Source organism: Elephas maximus, chromosome 23 (genome assembly GCF_024166365.1).
Source record: "Elephas maximus indicus isolate mEleMax1 chromosome 23, mEleMax1 primary haplotype, whole genome shotgun sequence".
In the NCBI taxonomy this organism is placed as follows: Eukaryota; Metazoa; Chordata; class Mammalia; order Proboscidea; family Elephantidae; genus Elephas; species Elephas maximus.
The window spans coordinates 77,266,189-77,282,338 of NC_064841.1; the positions used below are offsets into that span (position 1 = coordinate 77,266,189).

The following is a 16,150-nucleotide window of genomic DNA, read 5'->3' on the forward strand; positions in this document are numbered from 1 at the left end:
ATGTCTGTTATTGTTTGTTTTATAGGCCTGTCTAATCTTTTGTTGAAAGGTGGACTTTGGGTGTGGCTTCAGTTCTGAGTTAGCAAGGTGTCTGGGGGCCACAGTCTTGGGGGTTTCTCCAGTCTCTGTTGGACCAGTAAGTCTGGTCTTTTTGTGTGTGTGTGTGAATTTGCAATTTGTTCTACACTTTTCTCCCATTCTGTCCAGGACACTCTATTGGAAGCACAAAAGTTTTTAATTTTGATGACATCTCACTTATCTGTTTTTAATTTGGCTGCTCGTGCTTTTGGTGTCATATGTAAGAAACCACTGCCTAATCTGAGGCACACAGATTTACCACTATGTTTTCTTCTAACAGTTTTATAGTTTTAGCTCTTACATTTGGGTCTTCGGCCCATTTTGTGTTAATTTTTGTATGTTGTGCAAGAAAGCTATCTAACATCATTCTTTTGCATGTGGCTATCCAGTTGTCTCAACACTTTCTTGAAAAGACTTTTTTTTTCTGTGGAATTGTCTTGACACCCTTGTCAAAAATGAACTGCCCACAAATGTATGGGTTTATATCTGAATTCTCAGTTCTTTTCTGTTGGTGTATATATGTCTGTCCTTATACCAGTACCACACTAAATCTTGATTAATGTAGCTTTGTAGTAAGTTTTGAAACTGGGAAGTGTGAATCCTTCAAATTTGTTCTTCTTTTTCAAGACAGTTTTGGGTATTCTGGGTTCCTTGAATTTCCATATGAATTTTAGAATCAGCTTGTCAATTTCTGCATAAAAGTCAGTTGGGATTTCGATAGGGCTTACATTAAATCTTGTCCAACAGAGACTGGTATTGGCCATTTTGAATCAGACAATCATATAGTCTACTATGCTGGGAATGACAACTTGAAGAGGAATGGTGTTGCATTCATTGTCAAAGAGAACATTTCAAGATCTATCCTAAAGTACAATGCTGTCAGTGATAGGATAATATCCATACGCCTAAAAGGAAGACCAGCTAATGTGACTATTATTCAAATTTACACACCAACCACTAAGGCCAAATATGAAGAAACTAAAGATTTTTATCAGCTGCTGTAGTCTGAAATTGATCGAACATGCAGTCAGGATGCATTGATAATTACTGGTGATTTAAATGCAAAAGTTGGAAACAAAGAAGAAGGATCGGTAGTTGGAAAATATGGTCTTGGTGATAGAAACAATGCCAGCGATTGAATGATAGAATTTTGCAAGACCAACGACTTCATCATTGCAAATACCTTCTTTCACCAACATAAACGGCGACTATACACATGGACCTCACCAGATGGAACACACAGAAATCGAATTGACTACATCTGTGGAAAGAGACGATAGAAAAGCTCAATATCATCAGTCAGAACAAGGCCAGAGGCGGACTGTGGAACAGACCATCAGTTGCTCATATGCAAGTTCAAGCTGAAACTGAAGAAAATCAAAGCAAGTCCATGAGTGCCAAAATACGACCTTGAGTATATTCCATCTGAATTTACAGACCATCTCAAGAATAGATTTGACACACTGAACACTAGTAACTGAAGACCAGATGAGTTGTGGAATGATATCAAGGACATCATCGTGAAGAAAGTGAGAGGTCATTGAAAAGACAGGAAAGAAAGAAAAGACCAAGATGGATGTCAGAGGAGACTCTGAAACTTGCTCAAATGAACAGCTAAAGCAGAAGGAAGGAATGATGAAGTAAGAGAACTGAACAGAAGATTTCAAAGGGCGGCTGGAGAAGGCAAAGTATTATAATGACATGTGCAAAAAGCTGGAGATAGAAAGCAAAAGGGAAGAACTCGGTTGGTGTTTCTCAAGCTGAAAGAACTGAGGAAAAATTCAAGCCTCGAGTTGCAATAGTGAAGGATTCTTTGAGGAAGATATTAAATGATGCTGGAAGCATCAAAAGAAGATGGAAGGAATACACAGAGTCATTATACCAAAAAGAATTAGTTGACGTTCAACCATTTCAAGAGGTAGCATATGATCAGGAACCGATGATACTGAAGGGCAAGGTCCAAGCTGCACTGAAGGCATTGTTGAAAAACAAGACTCTAGGAGTTGACGGAATATCGATGGAGATGTTTCAACAAACGGGTGCAACGCTGGAGGTGCTCACTCGTCTATGCCAAGAAATATGGAAGACAGCTTCCTGGCCAACTGACTGGAAGAGATCCATATTTATGTCTATTCCCAGGAAAGGTGATCCCACTGAATATGGAAAGTATAGAACAATATCATTAATATCACATGCAAGCAAAATTTTACTGAAGATCGTTCAAAAACGGCTGCAGCAGTGTATCGACAGGGAACTGCCAGAAATTCAGGCCCATTTCAGAGGAGGATGTGGAATCAGGGAGATCATTGCTGATGTCAGATGGATCCTGGCTGAAAGCAGAGAATACCAGGAGGATGTTTACCTGTGTTTTATTGACTATGCAAAGGCATTGGACTGTGTGGATCATAACAAATTACAGATAATATTGTGAAGAATGGGAATTTCAGAACACTTAATTGTGCTCATGAGGAACCTTTACATAGATCAAAAGGCAGTTGTTCGGACAGAACAAGGGGATACTGATTGGTTTAAAGTCAGGAAAGGTGTGCGTCAGGGTTGTATCCTTTCACCATACCTATTCAGTCTGTATGCTGAGCAAATAATCCGAGAAGCTGGACTATATGAAGAAGAACGGGGCATCAGGATTGGAGGAAGACTCATTAACAACCTGCATTATGCAGATGACACAACCTTGCTTGCTGAAAGTGAAGAGGACTTGAAGCACTTACTAATGAAGATCAAAGACCACAGCCTTCAGTATGGATTGCACCTCAACATAAAGAAAACAAAAATCCTCACAACTAGACCAGTAAGGAACATCATGATAAACGGAGAAAAGATTGAAGCTGTCAAGGATTTCATTTTACTTGGATCCACAATCAACAGCCTTGGAAGCAGTAGTCAAGACATCAAAAGACACATTGTGTTGGGCAAATCAGCTCCAAAAGACCTCTTTAAAGTGTTGAAGAGCAAAGGTGTCACCTTGAAGACTAAGGTGCACCTGACCCAAGCAATGGTATTTTTAATCACATCATATGCATATGAAAGCTGGGCAATGAATAAGGAAGACCGAAGAAGAATTGATGCCTTTGAACTGTGGTGCTGGCAAAGAATATTGAATATACCATGGACTGCCCAAAGAACAAACAAATCTGTCTCGGAAGAAGTACAACCAGAATGCTCCTTAGAAGCAAGGATGGTGAGACTGCGTCTTACATACTTTGGACATGTTGTCAGGAGGGATCAGTCCCTGGAGAAGGACATCATGCTTGGCAGAGTACAGGGTCAGCGGAAAAGAGGAAGACCCTCAACGAGGTGGATTGACACAGTGGCTGCAACAATGAGCTCAAGCATAACAGTGATTGTAAGGATGGCGCAGGACCAGGCAGCATTTCATTCTGTTGTGCATAAGGTCGCTATGAGTTGGAACCGACTCGACGGGACCTAACAACAAAACAACCTAACGTTAAATCTTTAGATCAATTGGGGGAGTATTGCCATCTTAACAACATTAAGTCTTTTAATCCATGAAAAGGGGTATCTTTCCATTTATGTTTTCTTTAATGTTTTTCATGAAATTTTGTATTTTTAGTATAATCTTATACTTCTTTTGTTAAATTTATTCCTAAGTATTTTATCCTTTTTGATGCTATTGTGAATTTTCTTTTTGATGCTTTTGTGAATGGAATTGTTTTCTTAATTTCCTTTTCAGATTGTTCATTGCTGGTGTATAGAAATACATTTATTTTTGTATATTGATCTTTTATCTTGCAACTTTGTTGAACTCCTTTATTAGTTCTAATAGTTATTTAGTGGGTTCTTTGGGCTTTCCATACATAAGATCAAGTTATATATGAACAGAGATAGTTTTATTTCTTCCTGTCCTATCTGAATGTCCTTTATTTCATTTTCTTGCCTGATTTCTTTGGCTAGAATCTCCAATACAATACTGAATAGAAGTGGTTAGAGTGGATGTCTTTGTGCTTGATTTTAGATGGAATCTTTGAATATTTCACTATTAAGTATGATGCTAGCTGTGGGTTTTAGATAAAAAAAAAAAAAGCTGTGGGTTTTAGATAGATGCTATTTATCAGGTTGAGGAGGTTCTTTTTTCTCCCTAGTTTATTGAGTGTTTTTATCAGGAAAAGGTATTATATTAGAACTTTTTCTGCATTTATTGAGTACCTTACTGGTGCTCTTTATTTATTCATGTGGATTTGAGTTTCTGTCTGTGTCCTTTCATTTTATCCTGAAAAACTTTTTATTCTTTCTTGTGGGGAAAATCTACAAGCAATGAATTCTTGCAGTTTTTGCTTATCTGAGTATGTCTTAATTTCTCCTTCATTTTTGAAGGATAGAGTTGCTGCATATAAAATTCTTGGTTGATAGTCTTTTTCTCCCAACACCTTGAATATTTCATCCTGCTGCCTTCTGGCCTGTATGATTTCCGATGAGAAATCTGCTGTTAATCTTATCGAAGATCCTTTAGACATGACGAGTTGCTTCTCTCGTGCTACTTTTGAGAGTTCTCTCTTTGTCTTTTGACAGTTTGATTGTGATGTTTCTCAGTGTGGATTTGAATTTATACTGCTTAGATTTTGCTGAGCTTCTTGGATGTGTAATTTTTTTTTTTAAATCAAATTTGGGAAGTTTTCCCCATTGTTTCTTCAAATACTCTTTCCGCCCCTATTCTCTGTCTCCTCTCCTTCTGGGATACCCATTATTTGTATGTTGGTACACTTGATGTTTTCCCAAAAGACTCTCAGGTTCTGTTCATTTTTCTCAACTCTTTTCTTTCTGTTTATCAGATTGGCCAAATTCAATGGACTTATCTTGAAGTTTGCTGATTCTTCTGCCTGCTCGCATTTGCTATTGAACCCTTCTGTTTATTTTTTTCATTTCGTTTATTGTACTTTCAACTCGAGAATTTCTGTCTAAAAAAATAATTTTTATCTCTTTAATATATATTCTATATTTGAGGAGACATCATTTTCATATTTTTATTTAGTTCTTTTGACATGGTTTCCTTTAGTTCTTTTAACGTATTTAAAATAGCTGATTTAAAGTTGTTATCTAGTATGTTTAACATCTGGGCCTCCTCAGGGACAGTTTCTGTTGACTGATTTTTTTCATATGCATGGGCCTTATTTTGTTTCTTTGCATGTCTCGTTTTTTTTGGTCGTTGTTGAAAATAATATATATTAATTATACCTTATAATTAATAATAATATAATTTTAAATAATATAACTTTAAATAATATAATGTGGCAACTATGAAAATCAGATTCTTTCCCCTCCCCAGGGTTTACCGTTGCTGTTTGTTGTTACTGTTATTTGTTTAATGACTTTCTGAGTTAATTCTATAAAACCAGAGTTCTTTGTTTTATGTGGCCACTGAAGACTCAGCTTGGTTAACTTAGTGGTCAGCTAATGATTAGACAGAACTTTTCTTAGATTTTTAGAACCAGTCTGCTGAGTGTCAGTCAGCTGAAGGGCTCTGTGCACATTTTTGGAGTACACCTTCAACATTCAACCAGGCAGTTTACAACACTACCTTAGCCTTCACTTCCTGCTCATACAGAGCCCAAAGATTAGCCAAAGTGGAGAGCTGAAGACATCCCTGGGCATGTACACAGCCCTACGCATGCATATGGCCTTCTAGATTCCCAGAAATGTGTCAGAGCTTTTCAAAGCCCCTTGTAGATATCTCATTCCCCAGATTTTCCTTTTAAGCTTTTTGGTTAGCCTACTGTTTGCCCCAACTATTGTCCACCACCTCAGGAAGACGCAGCGTTCAACAATTGTCTCTGATTTTACAAACATCACTGGGGAAAAGGCTGTTTACACTGAGTGAGCTCCACATCAGGTAAAATAAAGGCAGCCTTGCAAATGGGGTCTTCCAGGGCAGGACTAGGCAGTCAAATGCTGACAATTCTCTGGGAATGGAACTTCAGAGGAACCCGAGCCCTCTCCAGTGCTTACCAGGTTGCTGGTTTTCACCATAACTGTGGTTTTCAAGGCTACTTAGAGTTGAGGAGGGAGAGATGGGAACAGGCCATGTTAAAATGACACAAAGCTCTCTGTTCTTACCAAAAATCAGCTGTTCACCTTGAATAAATGCTCCCTGGACTGCTGCAAGCCTTTGGTTAATTTCCAGAGTTCTGAACAAGTTTATTCTGATAATTTTTTTTCTAGTGCTCTCATTGGTTTTACGGAGAAGAGAAGTTTTAGTGTTCTTCACATCACCAGTTTCACTAATTGCACCATGGAAGCTGCTTCCAGTATTTACTGACCCTCTAGTCCAGGTGTACCCAATTGAGTAGGAGGAATCGCCACAAGACATAGTTTTTTTTTTTTTTCTTAAAAGAGCTCCTCATCCTCCATCTGTCTGATCATAAACCCACAGCCTTTAGCCAGAATCTTGCTTGAGAAATTATTTGGAGTTCCAGGCCTTGCCATGTTGAACGGCATATCATCCTACAGCATTCCAACAATTCATTCCTTTGGGCAAGTGACAAGTACTCCTGAAGCTGAATTCATAGCACTGGGTGGTGATTTGGCCTTAATTTGCTGTTTTTTGCACTTCTTATCTTTTTGTTGTTGTTTTGTGGTGGTGGTGGTTTGAGGTGCACACCTCCATATTTGACAGCAGCAGATATTTACAGTCTAGCTCATTTCATTTCCATCATGGAGTTTTTTTTTTTTTTACCTTAGAGGTCTCCAGTTTCCTATACACTTATGCAACTTAACTCTTCGAAGAAGTTTACCATTTGGGGCCTGTTAAAGCAGGAAACATCAACATCCAATGGGTAATTGAGTTTGTTCTTCAAATTCTACGTGATGTCACAGAGCTGACCATAGTGTTTGGCAATTACTCCAACTTCCCAATATCTCAAATGAAATTGAGGTCCAACAGGTTAAAGTGATGAAATTGATAGTTTATAGAAGGTTATAGTTGAGTTAGGGAACTCAAGCTTTTTTTTTTTTTTTTTTTTTGTGATCTATTTCATCCCCTGAGTGTCTTTTCATCAGAATTTTATGCAGGAGTTTGCCATTTTGTGTTAGTATGTATATCAACACATATTGATATGTATATCAAATATTGTTTAAGTTAGAATAATCACTTTATGGCTCTCACTCATTTGAAAAAATGAGCCTCATTCTCTACAGCAACTTAGTTATTAGTGTCCTTAAGGAGCCCAGCTGCACTGCAGGCACTGGAAAAACAAGGCTCCAAGAATTGATGGAACACCAAGTGAGATGTTTCAACAAACAGATGTAGTGCTGGGGGTATTCACTTGTCTATGCCAAGAAATTTGGAAGACAGCTACCTGGCCAACTGACTGGAAGAGATCCATATTTGTGCCCATTCCAAAGAAAGGCGATCCAACAGAATGTGGGCATTATCAAATAATATTATTAATATCACACACAAGTAAAATTTTGCTGAAGAGAATTCAAAAACTGGTTGCAGTGGTACATCAACAGGGAACCGCCAGAAATTCAAGCCAGATTCAGAAGAGGACGTGGAACCAGGGATATCATTACTGGTGTCAGATGGATCTTGGCTGAAAGCAGAGAATACCAGAAATTAGCCTACTTGTGTTTTATTGACTATGCAAAGGCATTGGACTGTGTGGATCATAACAAATTACAGATAATATCGTGAAGAATGGGAATTCCAGAACACTTAATTGTGCTCACGAGGAACCTTTACATAGATCAAGAGGCAGCTGTTCGGACAGAACAAGGGGATACTGATTGGTTTAAAGTCAGGAAAGGTGTGCGTCAGGGTTGTATCCTTTCACCATACCCATTCAATCTCTATGCTGAGCAAATAATCCAAGAAGCTGTACTACATAAAGAAGAACGGGACATCAGGACTGGAGGAATATTTGTTAACAACCTGTGATATGCAGATGACACAGCCTTACTTGCTGAAAACAAAGAGGACTTGAAACACTTACTGATGAAGATCAAAGGCCACAGCCTTCACTATGGGTTACACCTCAACGTAAAGAAAACAAAAAATCCTCACAACTGAACCAATAAGCAATATCATGATAAATGGGGAAAATATTGAAGTCGTCAAGGATTTCATTTTACTTGGATCCACAATCAGCACCCATGGAAGCAGCAGCGAGGAAATCAAATGACCTAGTGTACTGGGCAAATCTGCTGCAAAAGACCTCTTTACAGCATTAAAATTCAAAGACGTCACTTTGAGATCTAAGGTGCACCTGACCCAAGCCATGGTATTTCCAATTGCCTCAGATGCATGTGAAAGCTGGACAATGAATAAGGAAGACTGAGGAAGAATTGATGCCTTTAAATGGTGTTGGCAAAGAATATTGAATATGCCACGGACTGCCAGAAAAACAAACAAATCTGTCTTGGAAGAAGTACAACTAGAATGCTCCTTGGAAGCGAGGATGGCGAGACTCACATTCTTTGGACATGTTATCAGGAGGGACCAGTCCCTGGAGAAGGACAGCAAAAAAGGACACCCTCAACCAGATGGATTGACAAAGCGGCTGCAACAATAGGCTCAATCAAAAACGATTGTGAGGGAGGCGCAGATCCGAGCGGTGTTTTGTTCTGTTGTACATAGGGTTGCTATGAGTCAGAATCGACTCGATGGCGCAGATCCGAGCGGTGGTTCGTTCTGTTGTACATAGGGTTGCTATGAGTCAGAATCGACTCGATGACACCTAACAACAATAACAAGGAACCCAGAAGAGAACATAAACTTTCAAGAAGTTTTTGTACTTGAAGAGGGCTCAGAGTATGGTAAGTAGATGTGTCATTCTTGCATGGAGTCAAATATTAATCCTCTTCCATTCTTCCAATTTTGATACATGGGTCGTGTGGGCTAGGCTTTTTCTTAACTTCTGACTTTGTTCAAGCTTGAGGGGCTGGGCCATCTGTGGGAAGAGTCTGGGCAGTGAGCCCTAGACTTGGGTTCTCACTGTGCTCACAAATTATTTTTCATTTCTTTGACATCTTTCTCATTCAAGACGGTGAATGCACCTTTGTGCTATGTAAGTTGTAGTATTCGGTGACAGGGTATTAAGAGTTCTTTGTGTGCATAATTCCATGTTATGAAAACCTTTCACCAGCTTCTTAAATTGGCTGGTTTGAACTGCACATTGTGTTATGGCATAATCTGTATTATTACGAATATGAACTTGGGGAATTAGCATTAGATCTTTGAGAAAGAAGTGGGAATTCAAAGAGAATGACTTGCCTTCATTCTTCAGCCTTGATTTAGGGAACATTATTTAACATGTCATTTCCTCTAAGTGTTTGACTTCTGTTTCTTTAAGGGACTTGCTGAGATGATTTCAAAACTTTGTTTAACTATCTTTGGGGGAGAATTTACCAAGATATGCCTTAAAGGAAATAATATTTTCTTCAATTGCTCCTATTTCTGAATTATCAACCACAATGTATGGTTTATGAGATATCATGCACATGCTTTGTGACAAATCGTGTTTCAGGATAGACACTGTGCAGGGACAATAATATTCAGCTTCTGTCTTTTAGGAGCTTGATATCAAGGACAAAAAATAGTAGAAGACCTACTGACAATTGGGTAATAAAATATTGACTGAGTGTGTGTTTCTTTAAAAGGACTTCACTCACATATAAATTCTGAATTTATTTCATGAACTCAGAACATCACACTAAGGAGTAGCATTCCCTGGAACTCAGGAATTTGAAGGCTACCTTCTTGTCCCTTAAAAGCTCTTATTCACTTTTTTTTTTTTACTGTATTTTTTTAAACTTAATTTGTTCTATTCATTCAACGTCACTTAAAGTACACTTTTCTCTGTACCAAACCCTATGCTACACTCTCGAATTAGTTATCTATTGCTGTGTTACAACCTACCCTCAAACTTAGTTGTTAAAACAACAATTTCACGGCTTAGTTGGGTGGTTTTGACCTGGGTTTCCCATGAGATGACAGTCAAGATGTCGACCATGGCTGCATTCATCTGAAGGCTTGACTGAAGCTGGAGAATTACTTTCAAGATGGCTTGCTCACATAGCTGGCAAGTAAGTGCAAGCTATCCACAGGAAGCCTCTTTTCCTTGTCGCGAGGGCTGCTTGCGTGTCCTTACGACATGGCCGCTGGTATCTACCAGAACATGTGATCCAAGAAAGCAGGGTAGAAGCTACAATGTCTTTGTGGCCTCGCCTTGGAAGGAGCATTGCCATGGTAACCTATTGGTTACGGAGGTCAACCCTGTTCAGTGTGTGAGGGTGTACACTACAGTGTAAGTACCGGGAGGTGAGAATCACTGGAGGCCATTTTGGAGGCTGGATATAACAGCCCTGGAGATCTGAAGGCAAACCAGCCTCATAAAGTTGTTACTATTTGCCTTTTCCCCTACTTGTGTAAGCAAATTCCCATTGGAGAGGTACCGTTTAAAGAAATTAGCCAACTAGTTGGAACAGAATCTGCATGAGTTTCTCAAGCTGTTCTTTGTTACAGCATGCCGTCCAGTTACCTGACAACAACACAAGCCTGTCTCATTCTCCCTCTACAACCTCTCCTTGACAAGCTCTTAGTCATTGAGCACCCATTGTATACTTAACCTTTCATGATCATTGGACATCCATTGTATACTTAACTATTATTTACAGAGATCACCTCAGTACAAGAAAAATCAAAGATTTTGGCTTGAACCTCCATTCCCTTTTCTGATTTCAGCCCCTGTGAAATAGGATTCTAAACCAAAAAATAAACAAAAAAATCCAAGCGCTTTGCAATTGGATCAATTCTGACTCATACGACCATTATGTCACAATGAGTTGGGACAGGATCCTAGTGTCTAGGAAATACAGATACCACTGGACTCCTTCTCACGGACTTTGGAGGCAGCTTTCTCCACAGCTATTCTCTACAACTGTCCGGGAAAATTACATCCAACAGTATCATTATTACTGGTTAAGGACGCTTGAAAAGGGAGAAGGAGAAAAGGGGATTGAAGTAAATCAGGTGACTTAGTTAAGGGTTTGTAGATAAGCCAGTTTCTTTCCTTTGAAGGAGTGAAAAAGCAATTAGAGGAGGGAATAGTAATAATAATTACAGTAAACAGTACTGTACACATGCTGTATGCCAGGCACTGTACTAAGAACTTGTTTTATTTATTTATTTATTTTTCACGGCAACCTGACGAAGACTATCTAGAAGGATAAAAAGCAAGGAGAGAATATTATTTGACTATAAACAAACAACAAAACCTGTCAAGTTGATTCTGACTCATAGTGACCCCTATAGATAAAAAAAATAATTTTTTTTTTTATAGATAAAAAAAAAAATAAAAAAAAACCCAGTAAATAATACCCCTTTACTCTGAGTCCTGAACCAACTGAGCAGTTGGAGATCAAAATACCAGTCCCCAGAATTAGACCAGCCTGCCCTTGGCTCAGCAGCACTGGCCCCACAGTCCTCCCCTGCACCCTGATGTTGCAAGGAGAGGGCTCCCTGCAGGGACAGACCCCCCCCCAAGTGGAAAGCTGAGGAAGGAGCTGAGCAATCATGCCCACTTGCCCCTTCCAACTCACTCTTCCCTGGGTGTGGAGAGAGGCCAAAACGATTACACTAATTGATGATCCTATACCGAGACATGGGAGTAGAGGTTGCCTAAGAAGTCACCTTGAAAGGCTCTGATTCTTTTATGGGGGCAGGGCTCAGAGAAGACATGAGCCATTTAGGGATTGTGGAAGCCCCTTATAAATAAAGTTCAGCCAGCACAAGTGGAATTTGTCTATTATCCAAAAAGCATATTTTTTATATTCAGATTCAGGGAGAATTTTTAAAAAATTATTTATTGTGCTTTAAGTTAAAGTTTACAAATCAAGTCAGTCTCATACAAAAACTTACACACACCTTGCTATATACTCCTAGCTGCTCTCCCCCTAATGAGACAGCACACTCCTTCTCTCTACCCTGTATTCCCCATGTCCATTCAACTAGCTCCTGTCCCCCTCTGCCTTCTCATCTTGCCTCCAGACAGGAACTGCCCACATAGTCTTATGTGTCTGCTTGAGCCAAGAAGCTCACTCCTCACGAGTATCATTTCTGTCTTATGGTACAGTCCAATCCCTGTCTGAAGAGTTGGCTTTGGGAATGGTTCCAGTTTTGGGCTAACAGAGGGTCCGGGGACCATGCATGACCTCTGGGGTCCCTCCAGTCTCAGTCAGACCACTAATCTGGTCTTTTTATGAGAGTTTGAGGTCTACATCCCACTGTTCTCCAGCTCTATCAGGAATTCTTTGTTGTGTTCCCTGTCAGGGCAGTCATTGGTGGTAGCCGGGCACAATCTAGTTCTTCTGGTAGATTGAGGGAGAATTTGACCTGAGCATTTAGGAACAGTTTCCAGGGGGCTGAAGCAAGGGCATGAAGCCAAGATAACTGGAGCCAAAGGGAGAAAGTGCTGCTGTTTTCTGGAGAACAGAGGAAGTACCGCCGTCTTGCCCACCCTCTCCTTAGTGGATGGGGTGAGTTACGAGGTATCCTCCGGGTGGCCTCTCACCACCACCCTGAGCTGCCTTTCATGGGGCGCCTTCGCCTGTCTGAGGGTGATTTTGGAAATCTCTGTAGAAGTCAGCTTCCAGAGAAGATGGGTGTTTGGAGGATCGGGTCTGGGGTGACAAGGAGCAGCAGAGTGACATTACAGAGAGGCTGCAGATGAACACCTGGGATACCTGGGATGATGACTTTTTAAAATGATTATGTATTTGATGTTAAAATGAAGTTGTTTTTCAGTTTACGTGCAAGTTTTCTCTGCCTTGATCGTGATCATCTCTGGGGCCTTTATTATCACTATAATTTACAGGTCAGTCATTTTTTTTGCTATTTCAAATTTAAATGCAGAACTTACAGGGTGGGAGAAGAAAAGGAACGGGAGTGATTTAAGTGCAGGCCACAGGCTGTTCCCTCTACCCCCAACCTCTGCCAAACTCAGTCTGCCTGCTCCTTTGGGCTTGGTGCTGACTGGGCAAAGATTAATACACTCAGGAATGTGTCACAGGCTTGAGCTGTCTGGGCAGGAAGCACTGTGACTTATTTTCTCCAGAGCTGTTGTTAATAATAATAATAAAATAACCAGCATTTAATGAATACTTAAAATCCTAAGTGCCCTACACACATTATCTCATTTAATCCTGACAACCACCTAATGGCGTACCAAACCCAAACCAAACCCATTGCTATTGAGTTGATTCCAATGCATAGTGACCCTAGAGGACAGAGTAGAACTGCCCCATAGAAGCACCTGGAGCGCCTAGTGGATTTGAACTGCTGAACTTTTGGCTAGCAGCTGAGCTCTTAATCACTGTGCCACCAGGGCTGTAGGTGCCATTACAGTCCCCTTATTCAGATGATTAGCCTCAGCACCGAGGAGGCTCAGCAATGTGCCAGGGCCCCACAGCTCACACGTGATGGAGCTGGGACTGTAGCTCAGGTAGTGTGTGTCGAGAGCCCACGTGCCCATGTTTCCCATCCAAAGCTCGCTGGTCATTCTCTATGTCCTCTGAAGTCATCTTTGTAGAATGTTAGAGGGTGGTGGCATCTCAGAGGTGAGCCGGCCCCCTGTCATTTTAATGGTGACAAAATGCAGGCCCAGAAAGGCGGAGACACTTGGACCTTCTTCCACCCCGGGCTCCTGTCCACAGGGCAGGAGAAGGATCCAAGCCTCCTCACTCAGGGGCCAAGGCTCCTTCTACCACAAGGCCTTTCCCTGTGACAAGACTTTAGTGTGCTGTGAATAAAAGCTACTGCGATTAAGTCACTTTGTCTAGCAACAAGAAAATCCACGTTCCTATTATCAGTGGTGGCAGGTGTGTATCTTGACTTAGTAATCTAGCCATGACTCGCAGCATAGTGTGCAGCTTTGCCCCTCCCTGGTTATGTCCTAGGGAATCTAGGTACCACATACTGAACATCTGTTTGGAGCATGTCTAAGCAACTTATCTTAACGCACAATTATGAAACCTGAGTTTTTAGAAGACCATCCTAGGGGAGAACTGGATGGTCCACAGAGGTTTTCCAATGTTAATTTCTCTGCTTGTGATGAAAACTCTCTTCCCACCAGAGTTGTTCAAGAGAGTAGAAGAGAAAAGGAAGTCTCTACTGTCATAAGCTCATCGTTGCCCAAGCTAGATGAGACATTCACACCCAGTGAGAAAGCAATGTCGCAGGAGCAGAAATCTGAACAGACAGTGCAGACCTCTGGCTACCCCGGAGAGTGTAAGCAGACTTTTTAATCATTCTCAGATTTAGAGCAAAAAGCATAGCTGCATTTCCTTATAAGATATTACATGCAAAAAAAATTCAATAACTTTATTGGCACTTCAACAAAAGTTATAATTGTCTTTTTTTAAAATGTTGGCAAAATTCTAATTTATCTGTATATGGAGGATCTGGTTTATAATGTGGAGCCTGCTCCCAATGTGTTTCCTCCTTTAAAAACACATTAAAAAAAAAATTTTTTTTTTTTTACTGTACTTTAGATGAAGGTTTACAGAGAGCAAATTAATTTCTCATTAAACAATTAATACACATATTGTTTTGTGACGTTGGTTGCCAACCCCACGACATGTCAACAGTCTCCCCTTCTTGACCTTGGGTTCCCCAATACCAGCTTTTCTGGCCCCTCCTGCCTTCTTATCCTTGCCCCCGGGCTGGTGTGCCCATTTAGTCTCGTTTTGTTTTACGGGCTTGTTTAATCTTTGGCTGAAGGGTAAACCTCAGGAGTGACTTCAGTACTGAGCTAAAAGGATGTTCTGGGATCATACTTTTGGGGTTTCTCCAGTCTCTGTCAGGCCAGTAAGTCTGGCCTAAAAGCACATTTTCTTACACAAAAATCATCTTCTACCCTTTCTTCTCCTTCTCTTCTGTCACCCTGTCATCCCACTACCTTTGGACTGGAGCCATCAGTGTTGGTAGGGAGTGTGTGTAAGTGTATGGGGTGAAGGTCAGGGGTGCTGGAGTGAGGATAAAGCAAACTTGGCAAAAGTCAATCAACTGACTTCCTTGCATTTGTGCCTCGGAATGTGACTGCCTGCTCTGTGGCACCCTGACCACTCTGGAGGCTGTGGTTGAAGAGGCATGAAAGAGAGCACGACATTGTTCCTCTGGTTTTCAGTAATCGAAGTTGTTTGCATGTTTACCAACTCCTTGCTTTTTGTATGTGAGCAACTTGCCAGGTTAGAGAAAGGAACAATCCAAAGGATCAGCTTTATCTTAAGTGATGTTTATGTGAGAGTCCTACAGGTCTTTCATTATGCATTAGCCTTGTTTACTTAATGTTTTCCTGGGGCAGCGGCAATCAGTATGGAAAAGCAAAAGGGAGAGAAAAGTCTACCTAAACTTGTCTTTGAGTCTAGAATGCCATGACCCCAATCAAATCTGTGTCTATGCCACAGACACTTTCCTATAGGATGTAGTGTTTATGCTCCCAATGGGACAAGAATGTAGGAAGACAGTCTCTGCCCTTTCAAAGAGCTTTTCTCAGGTCTGAACTGAGGAACACAGGGTAGTGTAAGGCCACCTACCAAACTGGTTTTTGAGTAACTAATTGCCAGTTGCAGGCCATGTAAGATATGTTCAAAGAGCTTGATGGAATTTCCTTGGACTGATGAATATCCCCTTAATTTTTTTTTTTTAATACAGCGGAAACATTGACAATAACACATACTGAGGAATCTGAGGAATGAAACACTTCATGAAGAAGTGAGATTGGCAGAAATATCCAAATGAAATTGTACAGCAGGTGAAATGTGTGGTGGGACTACCACCCAATGAGAAAAATAAAGGTATTTTGAAAGTTGCTTCATGTTTTATATTGCCTTATTCAATGCTGTATCTTTTTATAAATTTTAATAACATATTTCATTTAATACAACTATCTAGAATATTATTAATTCAACATATAATCAGTATAAAAATTATTAATGACATATTTCACTTTTTTTTTGCTATTAAGTTTGGAAATCCAATGTGTGTTTTATGCTTACACCACATCTCAATCCAGACTAGGCACATTTCAAGTGCTCAGTA

The 16,150-nt window shown here is 40.3% G+C and overlaps 1 protein-coding gene across 2 annotated transcripts in view; it reads left to right on the forward strand.

The window, feature by feature from the left end:
* Window positions 1-15,902, forward strand: part of TEX29 (testis expressed 29) — a 33,045-nt gene extending 17,143 nt beyond the window's left edge. For both annotated transcript variants that reach the window (XM_049867520.1, XM_049867519.1), the window contains 3 exons: window positions 12,857-12,926; window positions 14,184-14,338; window positions 15,764-15,902. In XM_049867520.1, the coding sequence (XP_049723477.1) occupies window positions 12,857-12,926; window positions 14,184-14,338; window positions 15,764-15,807 (269 nt within the window). In that variant the 3' untranslated portion in view covers window positions 15,808-15,902. The remainder of the gene's footprint in view (window positions 1-12,856; window positions 12,927-14,183; window positions 14,339-15,763) is intronic.
* Window positions 15,903-16,150: the final 248 nt, after the last annotated feature.